The sequence below is a fragment of the Pseudopipra pipra genome, chromosome 6, assembly GCF_036250125.1.
Source record: "Pseudopipra pipra isolate bDixPip1 chromosome 6, bDixPip1.hap1, whole genome shotgun sequence".
NCBI classification, from domain to species: domain Eukaryota; kingdom Metazoa; phylum Chordata; class Aves; order Passeriformes; family Pipridae; genus Pseudopipra; species Pseudopipra pipra.
In genome coordinates, this window is record NC_087554.1 from 15,402,904 (window position 1) to 15,421,749 (window position 18,846).

General features: G+C 40.4%; 1 protein-coding gene across 5 annotated transcripts in view; it reads right to left on the bottom strand.

The window, feature by feature from the left end:
- Positions 1 to 911: 911 nt before the first annotated feature.
- Positions 912 to 18,846, bottom strand: part of PTPN5 (protein tyrosine phosphatase non-receptor type 5) — an 82,637-nt gene continuing 64,702 nt past the window's right edge. For 4 of the 5 annotated variants that reach the window (XM_064657515.1, XM_064657514.1, XM_064657516.1 and 1 more), the window contains exons 10-14: positions 18,703 to 18,840; positions 15,305 to 15,415; positions 9,594 to 9,754; positions 6,776 to 6,889; positions 912 to 3,016 (exon numbers count right to left, since the gene is read on the bottom strand). In XM_064657515.1, coding sequence (XP_064513585.1) covers positions 2,923 to 3,016; positions 6,776 to 6,889; positions 9,594 to 9,754; positions 15,305 to 15,415; positions 18,703 to 18,840 — 618 coding nt within the window. In that variant the 3' untranslated portion in view covers positions 912 to 2,922. The remainder of the gene's footprint in view (positions 3,017 to 6,775; positions 6,890 to 9,593; positions 9,755 to 15,304; positions 15,416 to 18,702; positions 18,841 to 18,846) is intronic. The other variant, XM_064657518.1, reaches the window with a different exon arrangement.

Consider the following 18,846-nt stretch of genomic DNA (forward strand, 5'->3'; position numbering starts at 1 on the left):
GTTCTCTGGGAAACAACTGTGTTGTAGGTATTAGTGCTGTAGTCTTCAGTTCACAGAGGCAGTGAGCTGGAGAGGGTGGATGATGTATGCTTGGAATTTTCATTTAACAGAGAAAGAATGTCCAGTAAAAAGACAAGTCTAGCAAGAGACATAGCTTAGCTTAGTTCCTATTGTCAGCTTGGTTTCAAACATACTGATTACAGAAGCAGCAGCCCCACTCATCTCAAGTGCTTGTGCACGGCCAGAGCTCCTTTCTGTTAATCTTAAGCGCTTCTTTAGACTACCTCTGCTGTCAGAAGATATCAGAACAGCTGATAAAAGGTCCTTCAGACCTCAAATTCTATTTAAAAAACAGTAAAGAAAAAAAGAGACAGAAATACGTTAATTATAATAAGGCCGAAGAGCAAATAGGAGGATTAGCTCCAAATCTGTTAGACAAAATAACGTTTCAAGAGGCATTTGAATATTTTGATCCTGACAAGTGGAATGCTCTTGCCTGGTACAAGATGGCAGCAGTGCAACCCTCCTAACCAGACTGTGCAACTAGGCTGACATGTGCTTTGTAGCAGTGAATTGATGCAAAACAGCCCAATTTTATCAATTAACACTCTCTCGGGGCATTCCACACATGTAGAATGGGAGTGGACATCAGGCTGGATTTCTTTCATCAGTATAAATTGTTTGCTTCTACTCAAGTCAGTGAAGCACTGCCAACTAACACCTGCTGAGGATCTGCACAAGGATCTCAAGGTCAGTATCTTAGAGCTCTTCATACCTCATTTGCCATAAAACTATTCTCCTCTAGAAAGTCTCCTTGTGCAGGAGGCAACTTACACATTGAACTTAGCTCCTATATGCACACTCCTATAAATCATCCACAAATATTCTTTAGCAGATGCACGGGAAGCTGATGACAGAGCAAGTAATTTTATTAATTGAGCCAGTTTTGACACTGAAGGGCACTGAACAGCTGAAAACATTTATAAGGAGTTCCACTTACAGTGTTATTTAGAACATCAGTGGTGATTTTGTTATTTCTAAGGAGCGCTTAGATGGAATAGTGTTACCCCTTTGAAGAAATCAATAGCAGTGGGGAGAATATAGCTATCAAGATTTACATAAAACTAACAGTCATGTTATGCTCAAAAGCTTAAGTTTATTGCTCTATTTAATGACTACCACCAGTATTTTAAAAAAGAATGCCAGTTCCTCCTGCTAGCTTCTCACTGAAGGAAATATTTTAAATACAGCAATAAAATCAAGAGGTTTAAAGATAACACATTTTGCCACACGTTCATGCAAACCCTGCAGACAGGATTTTTACAGGTTCATGGATACAGAATAAACACAAAGATGTGTACTGAAACAATGGGAAACTTTCCCCACAGTGAAGAAGTTGTAGGCATAACATTTCGGGCCCTACCCTGCACCTGCTGACGTCAATGGCAAAACATCAGTGGGAGCAGGATCAGCCCTTATTGTTCTGAAAGCTGCTTTACCTTCTCCTGATTAGGAAGTGCAGTAAATTCGCAGAATCTCCTGCACTAATATGAGCAGTGGGTTTTGGTTATTGTTACAATAAAGAGAAGCAAAAATATTTTTAGTAGGTCATTACAGCTTCTATTCATAAAACACTCATCTTTCATGTCAAGGATCCTGCATACCTCCATTTTTCTCTGCTCTTAATGAAGCACTTAAACATGTGCTTACCTGTAAGCATTAAACACAAAATACAGTCTTCACAGCCTGATTGAGTTCTAAAATGAAAAACCTGGGCAGCAGGCTGTATTACTGAAAAGGAAACACTGCTGCCTGGACTAGTGGTTAGAATGGGCTAATGATTGTCTAAATTTGGTTTGAGGGCAAATTTATCAAAAAGCAGCCAACAAGTTCAGACTGATTTTTTTTTTTAAAGGTGCCTATAGAATTTGCATTAATTTTAATAAGCACTGGGCACCTGGTCACCTTCAAAGCTTTGAAAGAAGTTTAAATTCATAGATTACAAGTGATTTTATTATTAGATTTTTAATAAATACGAACTCACAAAATTCCTCACCTGATTCTGAATCTCAGATTTCAGGGGAAATTGTATTCAGATTGTGGTCTGACAGTGTAAAAATAGAAACTATTTGTAAAAATCAAATCTGTTTGCCAGATGACTGAAATGCCAAAATATTGACAAAGAAAAGGTAAAGCGTGAAGAATTTATGTTCAGATTTATTTCTACTATTTGTCTCATATTCAGCCAACTGTCATGGTACTGGGGTACTGTGCTGGTAAGAATTCAAGGTAAGAATTTGACTCGCATAATTGAAATATTTTTTCCCCTTTAGTACTGATAACACTGGTGGTGGACTGCTTTAGAAAAAATAAACAAGCAAACATGATGTGTGAAACATCATTTCAATGTGAATCTACTTGAATCTTTCAATGCAGAGGCTCAGAAAGTTTACGATATACACAGTATTCGGTAATTTTATATGTAAAAACAATCAGAAAGAGGCAAAAAGTTACTTTCAAGCTTAGTCAACATACGGCACATTTCAGCATGACAATTTGAAAAGTTTCACACTGTATTTGGATATATTAGCAATGATCTTTTAAAAAGTAGCAAACTGAAGACAGTGGATTTTTTTCTGATTTTTTTCTTGCTTTTGTAACAAATGAAGCTACTATTCTTATTTACAGTATAAATAAGCCTTTTTTGGTGAAGATTATGTCCTGTCACATAGTTTAAGACAAGGTGTACCTCAGCTCTTAAATGTCAATGCAAACAAGAGCATAAAAGCAATATCAAAGTAAAATAATATATCTTTCCAGCTAAGACAGCCAGGTTACCATGTGTCTCGTATCAGATCTGAAATATATCTGAATGCAGTCGAAAGTTCTCTTGGCTTTAGCCTTTAGGAATATAATGGATACTTATTCTTCTGCTGTTCTAGAAAGCTGTTTTCCGTACAAGCTCATGACATGATGGACAAATTGATACTGTTCACAAGTCTGGATCATTCCTCCCCTGAAAAGGAAAGAAAAAAAGGGGAGGGAAAGAGCAGTCCTATTACATGCAAGCACACGAGGAAATAGCACAGCTAACATAAAGCTTGTGCACCAAACCAAAGGTCTATTCCAATGCTTCCTGAAATGAGTGAGGAGTGCCCCTTGATTGCAACCAGCTTGCAGTCTGACCTGGAGCTCCATTTTAAAAGTCTCTGTTAAGCTAGGAACACAAGGCAGTGAGAACAGGAATGGGCTTTATGTTCATTTTCCTTGTCCGAGGCCTTCATCCCACAAGGCAACATCATCGTCATTTACATTCATATTACCTGAGCACCTGTACTCCAATAACCACTTTAAACACCGTGAAAAGCAATCCCCATCTGAAAGCTCTAGAGAGATAGATGGGAGCAGGGGAGATAAAGAGGGGAAGTAGCTTATCCAAGACTTCACAGCTGTACTAGGGACTGAATTTGGGACTATAGAGAGCTAGGCCAGGCCAGCCCAGCTCAGACAACTGATACAAATTTCTCATTCTGCAATGAGGATTCTTCCCTCTGTGCCATCCCACATCATGTTTTTGGCAAGTTCACCAGGGAGCCCTAGGGATGGCTAGCAGGATTTTGGAACAGACAATGTAACTTTAGAAAAGTTACTCAGATTTGTAGCTGAGTTGACTGTTGGTGCACACCTTGATAGTAAAAGACTCCCAGCACAGTAATCTATTTTGGTTCAGTTTGTTTTTCAGCTTTTACTGTTCTCTTTTAAACTGCAAACCTGAAAGGAAGTGCAAGCAGAAGCAAAAACAGTTTGATTTTCCATGTATCATTAATCTGTGTGTTTCTGCAAGTAGCGTATTAAGCAACACATGGGCACTACAGGGGGAGAGAAAGAAATGAACAAAAATAATCAGGATGAAGTTGTTAATTCTAAGCAGATTTAATAAACATTTAAAATTCTGCCAAGAATACCCCATCAAAGGTGATACGACCTATTGGTAATGCATTAGAAAACAATTGAAACCCATGGTTCAAACTCACAAAAAGTGTATGCAGAATTGTGCCAGCACTGGTGCTGTAGCACAGATCCTGGGGGCACTGTGCCAAAAGGAGGCTGAAATGACCAGTGGGGTTGAGCAACATGGGAACCTGTGGGTGAGCAGAGCCAACCACACCGTGCCAGTCTGAGGAAGTGCCTAAGTGGTGCATTCCCTTAGAAACCTTCACCAGAGGAAATTAATGAAAGTTCCTTCCTCTGAGCCAAATGGATAGCAGACACTCTCCTTGGGAACTGCCTTTTCTATGGGGTCCAGCTTCACAATTATGGCTCACCCAGTAACCACAGAAGTAAGGGGGAGCTGAGTGGGCAAGACAACATTCTCCTCCAGCCTCTTGCACTTATTCTGTTAAGCCACTCCTTGAAATAACAATGAGCAGGGAAGGGCAGGGACCCACACTCCAACTCTCATCAATTAGCAAAGGTGAAAAACACCCACTGTGTTTCCAAAAAATATATTTCCTAGCTGAGCATCTCCTCCCCCCACCTGCTCTACTTAATACAAGCTCACAGTTGATCTATTTCCGAGTCCCTCTGTGCTGCACAGAGAACTGAAATACATCTACGTCAGCCTGTGACACACGAGGAACGTTAGTCATATCTGACAATTAATTCCCAAGCAATTCCATTAACAGTGGGGTTGCACCCTGAAGTTGTAGCAACACAGGCACTAAGGGGGTCATTGAATTTCAGACCACAGGAAATTATTTTCCTTTTTATCTGATTCCCTGCTATGTGATGGCTTCCTCCCTTCCCACACATATACATGCCATGACATGTGCTTGCTGTCCAGGCTTTGGCACAGAATAGACAAATTATATTTTCACCCCTTTTTGCCACAGAAACCTTTCAAATCTGAGTTGCTTTGTGGGCAATGACAGCAAATGTCTCTCAGCACTGTGGGAAGGATGCAGGAATGATTACTTCCTCTCCTTAGTCATAATAGGTTATTTTAGGATCAGCTGTTGGCCACTGATACAAAGCCCAGTGCACAGGATTTTTCCAAGGGACCTGTGAGAGAATGAAGGGAAAGAAACATTTGTTCTCTTCCCACCCATGGCAACGACAAAGGTGGTTCTTAGGGCTAATGTCAACCTCTGTACTCCTGTGTGAAGCAGTGAGGGGCATTCCTTTACACATCTACTCAGGCCTGCATGCAATCCTCTTTCCCTGTGTACCTGGTGACTCCTTCCCATTCAGCCTGTTTTCTCTAGCCAGTAATGACCAGGCAAGAGAAGGAGACACAGGTAGTCTTCATTCCTGTAGCTGCTTAGACACTGTCTCATCATCTCATGCTACTTTTGAAGTCACATGGAGTTTTTGCGGGGGTTTAGTGAAAATGAGAGTGGATGGCAGCATGACTTCCAAGAGACTATGAGCCCCATTTTTCAGTCCTTGAAGAAATCATGCTATTCAGTAGGAAGGATGGTGATATGCTTTCTGTCTTGAGTATTTTAGCCCATAACATTTAAACGGCTTTTTCCTATCCCATCCCACTCCTGAGAGGTATGTGACAGCTACAGAGGTTCCTGCAGTCTTTCTTTCCCTCCGTGGTGTCCTATAAGTGTGATTTCCCTTCTTCAGCCTCTAAAAATGACTGCCAGTTCCCCTCTGCCTCCCCCTTGTATTTTTAATTGGCTTTCTGTATCACACTCATTTGTAAGCAGGCATCTTCAACCTTCATTTGTATGGCTATTTTCCTCTGTAACATTAGTCACAGACACAAGATATTTCACATCCAGACAGATATTTCATTGGTCTGTGGATGATCAGCATTCACTATTCATATTCTGGTTTTCTTTTTCTCAAGAAGCCTTTCCTTGTCTGGTCTGAAATCCATTGAAATAGCCAAATCTCTAAGCCCCTGCAGGTCCTTGTCTATCAGAGCCTCAGCAGGGCAGCAAGCATTTCATTTTCTCCCTCCCACTGAGCATAATTTCTCCTCTGAAATAAAGTTCAGCGTGGGGTTGAGGTTCTTTTTTTCCCCTCAGAAAAATCTTTGGTATGTTTTTCGTGACATCTCTTCCCCCGACTACATTTATCATTATCATTAGAGAGAGCACTGAGACATGTTTTGATGGCACTTGAAACCAGTGGGAGAGGAAAAATAACATCTCTGGTGCAAAATTCAAGTCTGTTTACTTCATAATCAAACTCAAGGTGGTGTGTTAAGAAATGCTTAACTGGAAACCATTGAATTTGTGGAAATTTTCATAGCTCCTTTCATATGTCTCCAAACACTCCAGATTGTCTCCCTCTCCAAGCAATGTCTCTCCCAACATGGCTCACAGCTCCCAGTATGTGAGACCAGTTTTATTTACTCCACCTGGGAGGAAAGTCGTGATCCATGGCTCTGAACAGAGTAGCAGAGATCTGTACAGCAGATCTGTACAGCAGATCTTTGAATTCTGTATGAATATGGGGCTAACTTCTCAGCTAGTAAAAGGCCATCCCTTGCTGCATGGAGATGGGCAGCTATGCAGATTTTGATGCCAGCTGTGAGTCTAGCTCAGTTCTATGGCTGTTCATTAGGTTTACTGTTCATAAAATAGGCAAAGATTACAAGTCAGAACAGTTTAGAACATGAAAACTTCCTTCAAGGACGTTCTCTCTTGACCTCCACTTGCCTTTGTTTTTCTCCTCTTCCCATTTGTTTCTCTTTAAATAGAGGGAAATGTTACCATTTTTCTTCTTATTTTTCTGGAAAGGAAACAGGCTTTCTTACCTGTCTAACCGTAACTGGCAGGCTGTTCGCAATATGTCAACTATGCCCTCATTCTTCAGCTGTTTACAGCACACACTGGTTGCAATAAAGCAGCCAGTCCTCCCGATGCCTGCACTGAGGAAGGGAAAAGCAAAGAGAGGTGGTGGAGATGTCAGAATGACTTTGGAACTTCCTTGCTAAACAAGTACCATTAAACCAGCACAAACCCCATTATCTTTTTTGCCCCTCTGACCTTTGCCAGGTGAGTGCTTCCAGACAGAAAGCCCAAACTAGGAAAACATACTAACTTCAGTGGGATAACACGATTAAGTGTGAGCCACTCATAGCAAAAGGGTGAACATTGCACATACAGTGCTAAAAATGGACTATTAGATACCACTTGACCCAATATGTTGTTGAACCTGCCATTGAACCATTGAAAAAAAGCAATTAAACTGTATTTCTTAGTTAGATTTGGTTTGACAGCAACCCTTACTTTGAAGGCAAATTTTGCTTTGACATTCTTAATTCTAACAGCTTCTTTGAAAGTTATTTTCATTCACAAGTGCATCAAAAAATGCAACCCTTGGTTAAATTATTAGAGCTAGCAGCAATATAGTAAGTGTGATGCCATTTGCTGATCAGATCTACAATCTAGTAATTATCTGAATTAGAGCAGGATACAACAAATTTGCTAATAAAGAAATGTGTTTGTCTTTCCTGAACTCCTTTGTATCTGATTCAGTCCTCGGTTAATGACCAGAATTGAATTTATTCTCAAAGGCACAGTGCTACAGAAGCTGTGAATTCTTCTTATCACCTAATAAACTAGCAGCAAATGCTGGAAGCCCTTCTTATCCGTGAAATAATTAAGTGAGCACACTCAGGAATAATTACTTGACACAACTACAAGAAATCCTGCTTTCATTTACATTGTGAGAAAGTCATAATGCAAAACCACTGGCAACAAATGTACAAGAAACACTGGAATTCATGGTTCACTGCTGCTCACAAAGTCCTTCATCTTCTAGTTGCCCATAACCAACAGAGGTCCTGACATATAGATTCCAGAGCATTTTGCAAAGAAAGGAAAAAACACCCATTTTTAGATAAATCAAACAGCACTGGGACAGCATTTGTCCCAGGGGAAGCTGCAGGTCTCTCAGTGGCCCAGACAAGGTCATAATCCCTCCAAGACTGCACAAGAGTGGCACATTATCCACGTAAAATACTTTATAATTCTTTCACCATGCCTCCTAGTAGTTTTTTTCAAATAAAAGTACCCCATTTCTCCCCAGATTATTACTTTGTCCTGAGGATGAACCTTACAAGAGGACAAAAAAATTCACATAGAAAGAGTGACGTGGTGACCAGCAGCTTCACCTGCAGCAAATACCATAATGCTTCAAGGAGCTCTTATACAGCTACAGATTTCCAAGGGCAAAAGGGACCTTCTTAAAAAACATTTCTTATTTTTATCTGAAGTCTTCCCAATTTGTTAACATCTGTTTAAAAACATAGGCAGAAAAACTGCACATGTGGTATCATACAAACTTTTTACTAGTGTTTACTCCATATTAGCCTATAGAAGGATTTTTGATGACACCAGGCTAACCAATCATTCGTGTCAACAAGCTCTTTAAAAACATTCTCATTGTATAATACCCATTTACTATGGATTTTGGAGAGCAACTATCTGTTGTTTCCTAGAAAATGTTATGCAAAATGAAGTAAAATTCCTTATAAAAATCTATTTGGCAAAATGTATTTTATTGAAATTATGGAAGATTACCCTGGCAAGATAACTGCACCTCTTATCAGTCTTTCTGCTATTTACCTGAAATAACTGCTTTGACAACTGACTTGTAGTTTCCAAGTAATCACATTTAACCTTTCTAAGCACTGGCAAAACAGGATTTGCTTTTAGACCTCTGGAACTTCTCAAATTTCCCGAGAACTACATTCAACTACACTAAACTTTAATGGTTTAGAGTCTGTGAACCAACTTTTTTAAATACCCTTGGATGAAAATCATTCGGCATATCTGATTTAATGATGGTCAGTAGTCGTTGCTTAACACACTCCCTAGTTAGCAGTGCAGAAGAACATACTTCATCACATCTACAGGTGCTAAGTACATCATCCTACTTCTTTCTGAAGACAGAAGTATCTATCTTCATCTATTTTTATTCTGCTCTGATTGATAATTACAATTTTCATCAGGCTTCAAACCACTGTAAGGATTTTGTTCCTTCCATACAAAAAGTTTTCATCTTTGCCAGGGCTTTTTACTGATACTTCAGTTTTACTATCAATTGCATAAATTTCCTGACTGTTGGTTAGTACTTGCTGCAATCAGCTTTGCTGATTTGTCACTGTTTCATTTATGTGCTATACTTAAATTATTGTCTTTGGCCTAATAATGATTTTTTTTTTTTTTAAGTAAAGGAGGAATCTACAAAAAGGGGGTTTGAAGTTTAAAGTTTAATATTTTTATTTTTCTGCTTGCATGTGTCTTCCTACTCAATTTCATCAAAACTATGTCAATCTTTGCAAACTTGGCCCTTTAAAGATCATTAAAAGCATATAATACTGGTAAGGAAAATGAAATGAAGGCATTCTTACAGGTAACTGAGCCTCCACCAGCTTCTGTGTTCATCTCAATCTGTATCTGAATGTGACACTGGGTAATAGACAACTATTGTCATTAAATATTTGAAGTTCCAAGCATATTTCAGAAGCAGTTGGACAAGATCTCCAATGTCTGACTTATGGCCTACATGATAGTATCTGCACTATGAAAAGAAGCCCTTAGAATTTATGTACAACATTTATTTACCTGCAGTGAACAATCACTGGGGCATTCTTCTCCTCTGCACTCTGCATGGCCTCTTCCACTTCCAGTACTAGCTGTAACAGAGGAGGGGCTTGATCTGGTGTCTTCTGGTCTGGCCAAGATGTGTACCAGTAATGTTTCAGGTTTCTGACTTCGTCTCCTTTCTGCAATCCAGTTAAGACAAACACCACAAAGTTTTAAAAGAACTTCTCGTTGTAAATTGATACTGAAACACGGCCTTCCCTTTCAGAGTGAGATGACTGAATCAATCTGCTGGAAAGACAACACAGCTGGATGCACGCGGTCCAGGAGATTGCTGCAGAGCACTTTTTGATACAGGTGGTGGAAGAGTCAAAGAGGAGAGGTGTGCTGCTGGACCTTGTATTAACAAAGAGGGACTGGTTGGGCACATGAAGGTTAGGGGCAGCCTTGGCCACAGTGACCAAGATAGGATAGAATTCAGGATCCTGCTGGGAAGAAGCAAGGGCAGTAAGTAGGATTACAAGCCTGAACTTTAGGAGAGCTAACTTTGCTTTCTTCAAGAAATGAACTGGAGGAATCCCCTGGGTTAGAGCCCTAGAAGACGGGAGGTCCAATACAGCTGATTAATATTCAAGGATCACTTCCTCAAAGCTCAAGATTGGTGCATCCTTCTGGGTAAGAAATCAAGCAAAAGGGGTGTCACCCCAATCTTAAAAAAGGGCAAAGAGAACCCAGGGAGCTACAGGCCAGTCAGCCTCAGCTCCATCCCCGGAAAGGTGGTTGAATAGTTCACCCTGGATGTCACCTCTAAACATGAGGAAGAAAAGAAGGTTATCTGGAGTATTCAACATGGATTTACTGAGGGGTAACCATGCTTGACCAATCTGACAGCTTTCTGTGATGGTGTGACTGTCTGGGTAGATGAAGGGACAGCAGTGGACAGATGAGGGGACAGTGACTTTTGACACTGTCTCCCATAACACTCCCATAGGTAAGCTCAGGAAGCACGGGTTAGATGAGTCGACACTGATGTGGATTGAGAACTGACTGAACGGCAGAGCTCAGAGGGTTGTGAACAGTGTTGAAGAGTCAGTTGGAGGCCTGCAGCTAGCATTGTTCCCCAAAGGTCAGCACTGGGTCCAGTAGTGTTCATTTTACTCATCAATGACCTGGATGAAGGGACAGAGTGTACCCTCAGTATGTTTGCTGGTGATACAAAACCGAGAGGAGTGGCTGATACACCAGAAGGCTGTGCTGCCATTCTGTGACACCTGGACAGGCTGGAGAGTTGGGTGGAGAGAAACTTGATGAAGTTCAACACAGGAAAGTACAGGGTCCTTCACCTGGGGAGGAATAATCCCTTGCACCAGCACAGGCTGGGGACTGACCTGCTGGGAAGCAGCTCTGTGGGGAAGGACCTGGGGGTCCTGGTGGACGACAATGTGTCGATGAGCCAGCAGTGTGCCCTGGGGACCAAGAAGGCCAAGGGTATCCTAAGGTGGATTAGGAAGAGCATTGACAGAGGGTCATGGGGGTTGACCCTGCCCCTCTATTCAGCCTCAGTGAAGTCTCACCTGGAGTGCTGTGTCCAGTTCTGGGCTCCTCAGTTCAAGGGAGACAAGGCACTACTGGAGAGGGTCCAGTGGAAGGTCACAAAGATGATTAGGGCACTGGAGCACCCCACTGCTAAGGAAAGGCTGAGGGAGCTGGGCCTGTTTAGCCTAGAGAAGAGACGACTGAGAGGGGACCTTATTGATGCCTATAATATCTGAAGGGAGGGTGTTAGAAGGGTGGAGCCAGACTCTTTTCAGTAGTGCCCAACAACAGGATAAGGGGCAACAGGCACAACCTGAAACACAGGAAGTTCCATCTGAACATGAGGAAAACCTTTTTTGGGTGACAGAGCACTGAAACAAGCTGCCCAGAGAGGTTGTGGAGTCTCTTTCTCGAGAGATATTCAGAACTCACCTGGACAAAATCCCATGCAACCTGCTCTAGGTGAACCTGCTTTAGCAGGGGGCTTGAACCAGATGATCTTTAGTGGTCCCTTCCAACCCAACCATTATGTGAATGTTAATGGAGCGATCCATATTGGAAGCCACACAACATAGAAGTCTGGACTTCAAATATCATGTCTGCACTTCAGTATACTGCTTAAAAAAAAAAAAAAAATCCTCCCTCCTAAAGTATTCTGCTCTTTTAGTGCCAAGAGCCATGTGCAAAACACTCCAGGCAGTCTGTTCCCTCTTGACAGATTCATTCAGCAAAGCCAGAGCTGTGCTTGTGACATAATTGCTTTCATAATGTATTTGACAGACAGAGAGCCAGGAGCCATATCTCTGTCTCTGATAGCTAGATAAATAGATGAGGGAGAGAGATGGGAGCTTATTTTTCTATCTCTTCTGACAGACAGACTTACATCAGTTTCCTGTCAATTCTACTCTTCTCTTAGACACTGTGAGAAATTCAGAGACTCTATGGAAGGCTGGAATTGTCTCTAGTTGCAGTCCATGGCTTTTTGAGAGACACAAATTCTGATTCTCTGTCTCAGCATGGCTATGAAATAGCAAATATGCCATTTCCTTTTCCGAGTGCCAAGTAGCACTGTGCGCTTCTGATTTTGTGTGTTCAAAGTGATCCTTCTGTCTGATTTCTAAAGGTGCAAAATAGTAACATGGTGCTCAGGCAACTGGCCTTAGCCTACAGCCATTGCATAAGCCAGCTGGCACAGGGCTAAATAAATGTTTTCAAAAGGTCCAGGAACAGAAATGTTATCTTCCACAACCCTCCCTTCAACACAACACTGTCTGAGTCGAAGAGGGGAGGGGGAAAAAAAAAGACAAATTTGGCTCTTCTAAAGAACAAGGCACAAAAATCTGAAAATAGTTTCTGTCATCTATATTCCCAAGTCCCTCCCTATGACTGTCAGAGACTGAATGTTAAGAGTGCTCTGTGACTGTGCCATTTTCCATCCTTCTCTTTGGTTGACAGAGCTTTTGCACAGCTTCACAGTGAATTAGATTGGGAAAGTGATCAAGTTAAATCTTTTTACTTTCTTGAGATTGATTAATTTTCAGATGGATTTATTGGTTTCCCCCTTTGGCTTACCACACAGTCATATAAATGCTTGTGAGGGAACATGGGAGAGATGGCACAAAGGTAGGAACAAGGGAGCTGGGCAACGGGAGGCTCGGCTTCATTGAGATGCTGTTCGATCTTACAGTAGGTTTAAAATGCTCTTTGAAGAACAGTCATAGGAACCTTAAAGCTACATATAACTCACTTTAGGAAAAGAGAATCTTACTATTGTAGCACAGAGCCTGGCCTTAGGTTATTTACCCTAATGAGAAAATATTTTGTTTAAGAGAGCATTATCAGTTGTCATGAATAGTACTTGAGCTCATTTCAGTAAATCCAATCAACACTCCTCTGAAACAGGAACATAGACAGTTGCATTTGAATGTGACTATGTGTGAGCCACAGAAGTTATGAACACCTGATTCTTAGCTCAGCTGTGAAAAATGATAATACAAATGTTGTCAATAACACAGAGAAAAAAGTAAAAGATGAAAGTCATCCGAAGAAAAACGTGAATCACTACATAAAGTCACTTAGTTGACAGCAATGGAAAACAGCCAAAGTTCTAATGATGAACTCTGGATGTCTTGAGTTTTGTCTACGGTGATAAAAGTTTTATGCTTCTGCTTAGAGAATTCTAACTTTTGTGTTTCTGTACACTTCTGCTTTGACTTTAACAAAATATTCTCTATTGGTGGTTCCTTGAGACTGAGAAGACATAGGAACACTTTGGAGGAAGCAAAATTTAAGTGATGGTTTAAAGTCTACCATCACATATGCTGTAGCTGAGGTCATGAATCAGTGACTAGGCACTGGCAGGTTTCTCTGAGAAGGGAAAACAAACCTTGCCTATTGCCTGAGCTTTCTATAAATTCCTGAAGCTTGTCAAATCCTGTCCTCTATACTGAGAGAAGTATGACAGTCCACTCTGTAAAACATGCAGTAATCATCTATTGCTGCTGGTGGTGCCGTATATTTCTGACCACTCCTGTTTAAGGGAAAACAGAAGTCTATTCATGGCTTCTCCAGTTTCCACTACCAAGTCACTTAATGTACGCATGGTTTGGAGCTCCTACTCCACTATTGCTATTAAATGATAAATGTACAGCTCTAGGCAATGGTAACTTAACAAATGGAATCTTTATTTCAGCTTTAGAATTCAACAGTTCCCATCCTGATGCTTGGGGTGGGGAGAAAGAGACATTGCCACACTAGTACCGAAAACAAAAAACATTGTTTAACTCGGATGAAGCTGCAACTCTGCAACATGTCACTTCCCACTTGTCAGGGAGTGTGATTTTCTCCTTGCTGCCTTAGCCAAAAGCCTGAGTGACAGACTTTCCACACTCTGAACATCCCAGACATGGGATATCATATGCTGGCTTTCTGCCTATTAGCATATGGCTGAAGAGACTTGAAACTGGTTGGATAAAAGAAGAGTTTTTCCAGCTTGGAAAGAAACTGTGGTGTTATACTGAGGTCAGGGATAGATCTGGTACATGAAAGATGTATGAAGTTTATGTAAATAGACTGTTCTTATTGAAACATGTAGCTTGATATTCTAGAACCTAGCAATGAAAACAGTTGTAAAATAGGACCCCGGTAGTTTAGATCAAGTAGTATCTAAGTACTTAGAAAATCAAACCCCTGTTTAAGTTTTCTATCAACAAGATGATAGAATGGTTACTGGTATATAAAAATACATACACAGTTAGTTGGAAAGACACTAATATTTGAAAATGTAAGCATGAAGAATGTTGTGGAGAAAGTATTTTTAAGAGTCATCAACAGTTTTAGTGTCTTGGAGCAGAATGATCCCTTAAAGTATCTTTGAAGTCAAGTCAGACAAATTACTCAAAGAATAAATTAGTATAGTACCTATTGAAAGGGGTTTAGACTTGGGGAACAGAAGTGGTGCTACCATACCACTGACAAGTGCCAAGCAGACCAGTAGTCCCAGTGCTGAGAGAAACTGAAAATAGGTAAGCAAAATTAAAACATCTTTTGCTGCGTTCTCAACTCCTCCACTTCTTGCTAGTAGCACAAGTCATCTTAAGTATAAACAGCTCAGTCTGACAGCATCCTAATAATGACCATAAAAAGACAAGAATATTTCTTAGGGGTCTACCCATACATACTACAAATTATGTAAGATGCCATGCAGGTTAAAAATTCCCTGTTAGTAACTAGTAGCCCTTTGCCCAAGTCCACGGCCCTATGAATAAACAAGCCTTTGAATTCTATGGAACATCACCACAGAGTTTAGTGTGTTACTCCACAAGTGATGTCCGTAGTATGACTTGCAAAGGCTAGTAAGAAGCTCTCTGTGAGCTACCATGTCGTTCTAAATGATCAGTGAACTCAGAGGACACAGGCACAGAATGAGTCACTGGTTTCTTACCAAGAGAACGCCATCCTACTACAACTGGCCTGGTGGCTTTCAGACTGTGTACATGCAGCCTAAATCTCTGACTGCTTATTTTACTGTAGTCTTCATACCAACGAGCCGAGCAAAGCTACGACGACTTCAGTAATGAAAAGTGGTATTTGTACAGCAGTACACCTCACAGAAGATTTCTACATGACTCTCCATGAACATCTCAATGTATAGGTTTAGACTTCTAAACTACTGTAAGTACATTGGAGTGATTTACCTTGAGGGTGATGAGCCTTAAACGGTAATCGTCTGCTTGTATGACTCTGTTAACTGTGATTTCTATGCCTTCATAGGTGACCTGTTCCTCTGGCCAATATTCTGTGCATTTCTGTGTGCAATATAAAATAAATCTAGTTAAGCAGGTATCAAGGGAGGTTCATTTTTGCTCCTCTGAAACTGGATATAGCACATGCATAGATGAATATGAATAAACTTTGTTTCTATAACAAGTACAAGTTTTCACTTTCTAAACAGGGACCACATTTCAGCTGATTTTTGCTGCACTCATAATAGCCTGATTGCTTGATTAAAAATGCACAAATCAAGTAATTACTAACCAAATCTTTTAAATACACACATCCTTATTTATCTTTGTGCAGCTGATGTGCATTTTGAAGGTTCATTAGGGAGACCAGTGGCAATGTGCTTGTGTTTTTAGATTAATCCCTTTCTTAAGATAATAATGATTAGTATAACACACTAGTTACCAATATGGAAACACAAAATACAGCTTTCCTATTTTTTTATAAAGACTCAGTGCTCTCTGAATATAAAATGATCATTTGCATAAGTTTTTGTATAAAATAATATGACTAGGAATGTTTTGGGAACTAGATTGCGTATCAAAATCCACTTAAAATTGTCAGTGAGAATCTTTCAAAGCTAAGGAACTAAAAGGAAGAAATAGCAGTGAGAGATATTAGACTGATTTTGCCCCAAACCAGTCAGAGATGCAGCCAGCACAATCTGACAATTAGAGATTCAGAAACTATAGTCCAGTTGCAAATCCACTTTGTGGTACCAATATACTAAAGATAAGCTAAAAATTTGTAAGCACTCCCATCCTGTAAGGAGGACTAAAAAAGACCGTTTTTTTGTATGCAGCTTCCTAGAACTGATCCATATGCAAAGGCAGAGACAGGCATTTCAAGATGGTGCACAAATTACTTCGTGGACAAGGAATGACGTGAACGAGGCAGAATCTGAGAAAAAGGCTCCCTTGTGATAATGCAAGAGGCAATCTTGTTATCACAGGAGAGTAGGTATCTACTATTCAACAAACTTTGGTAAAGATGATGCCTGTAAGATTCCTCTCTCACATAGCTGCACACAATCTTGAAGGAAGCAAGTTAAATCATTTTGCTCTCCTCCACCAAAAATAATTGTGCTTCAGGAGAAAGACTAACAAGAGAAAAGTACCTTGCAAAGTTATTGAGTAAAAATTTTTGTGTGGGAGAATCATTGTTGTTCCATCTGCACGGTGCCTCAGTTAATAACCCACTGGGAGTGTGGCCCACTGTGTCTGCAAAGTTATTTACGCAGATTGTGTTTTTTTTTTCTCATAAACTGCAGAATCCACTGTAAAAATTGTCAAGAGCTCCAGCAGCTATCAATAGCACAGACATTGCTCTGCTTAAAGGAGTGGAGTAAGATGGCCCACTCATTTCTGTGGGCTGTCTGTCAGTTCAGATTAGAAGTGACAGAGGGCTGAGGTACAGAGCTTTTAATACTCACATTAGTGAAGTCATTGCACTGAGGAGGAACGCAAAGCCCCTCTTACAAGCATCATTGCTGAACAAAGGTTTTGGTTTTGAATCTAGGTACTTCTGAGTCCCGTTATTCATATTTTAATATATATGCTACAGAAAAAGGAAATTAATATAGAAGTCATTTACATGACAAGACCCTGTATTTATGGGTGAGATTCCTGACACCATTTAATTTCTGACACAAAAGGTATCAGAAAAGACTCAGCAGCTCTGTTGTGACATATAGGCTGTAACAAGCTCCAGTTATGTAGTGCATCAGTACTGCAGCACACTGCTTCCCAAGACTGACAGGAGGGGTAAAATACTTGGCCAGTATGGTTAAGAGGCAGTTCAGACATAAAGATTATTTTGCATTCATGGTATACAATCTTGTCATGAAAACTATAGACTATAGTGGAAGAACTTATCACCAGGTATGTCATTCAGGATCAGTATTTCCTCTTCAAACCTCAAAGTCCTCAAAAGATTCTAGTACACTTTGTCATGACATTTTAACATTTTACGTGCCAGAAACCGGCAACTTAGATCAACAAGCAAGTTAGTACTTCAGTGCTGCTGCTCAGACACAGGCATATGCAAGCTTAAAAATGTTAGTGAAAACAAAACTTTTAGATCAACAGCATACTATATTTTGCATCAGCAATGCCTTGACAGTACATGTCTAATCAGCCAGCTGTAATAACTGAACATTTTTCACTTGCAAAGCATGATAATTTTGTGTCCGTCTTGTTCATGTTTTTTTTCATTGCAGTTCAAGGTTAAATTTATTTACTTTATAACTGTGAAAAGCTAAAGGTTTGTGCACGTGCCTGGTTACGGGCACTAAGCATCCAGCAAGCAGGCAAGTCATTATAACTCTGTGTGTATGCTGGATGTATGCCCATATTCTTGGGCTTCTAAATATCTAAAGCCTCTTCTCCAAAGGAAACTCTCTCACCCAAATAGTAATGGGTTCTCAAGGACAAGCTTGACATATACTGCTGCTGCAGTTTAAGAAACAACATTTGGATATCTCCACTACACATTGCTGCTAGTGGTGAGGGAGGAGGCAGAGCACAACACATGCCCAGATCACTTTCTCCCATCTTACACTGGCAATAAAGGCAGATGGAAGCTCAGCTACACGTCTGTGAGCTGAAGCCCATGTACATAGTTCTTGCAATTCTGCCATGGGGCAAATATTTCAGCAGGTAAGTAATGAACAGCTGGAGGGCAGCAGTATTTTAAACTGAAAAAAAAAATAAATTGCTTTAGGTGGATTAGCAGAAACACAATAACAATTTAATTTCTGGAAGTAGGTGGCAAATAGACAATTTCAGCATTTCAGTATTTTAAAAACATTTCCTACGTGCACTCAGGAAAAGGTCCTCCACATCCAAGTCAGTTCTAATTGTTGATTGTCATAACTAGCATTTTTTCAGAAATCAGGTACAGCTTCAATGAAATGTGCACATAGATGCCAAATCATAATAAATGCAAGATAAAGCAGCAGCACCTCTACTGATTGAAGATATTCAACCTTAGTAGTTATGGGCTACTATTGTTTTTGATTCCTTTAGAGAGAACTTCAAAGACTGCCTGCAAATAGAGCTGGGTTAGGAGAGGTTTCAGGTCAGCTGAGAGATGAAAATGGCAAAACCAGCAGTAGGCTGAGTCAGACAGCAAAACAGGACTTACAGTAAATGGAACTGAAAGAGAAGCCCACATCTTCTTTGAGCCCGAAGAATTTAATGCTGGCTCTGATTGCACAGGCCATTGAACTAACTTCTATTTGCTGGCTTAGTGTCTATGTCGAAAATATCTACTAGAGTACGGTTAAAAATCAGACTAAATGTAACACCATTACCTCATTCATCTCTTCTATATTGGTAATCATGACAATGATGGGAGAACGCTCCTGCCACACCATTCTCCAGAAGTCAGTGACAGTATTAACTATCGGTCCCTGAGTAGCAATATATACCTTTTCCTCTCCTCCATAGCCCTGCCA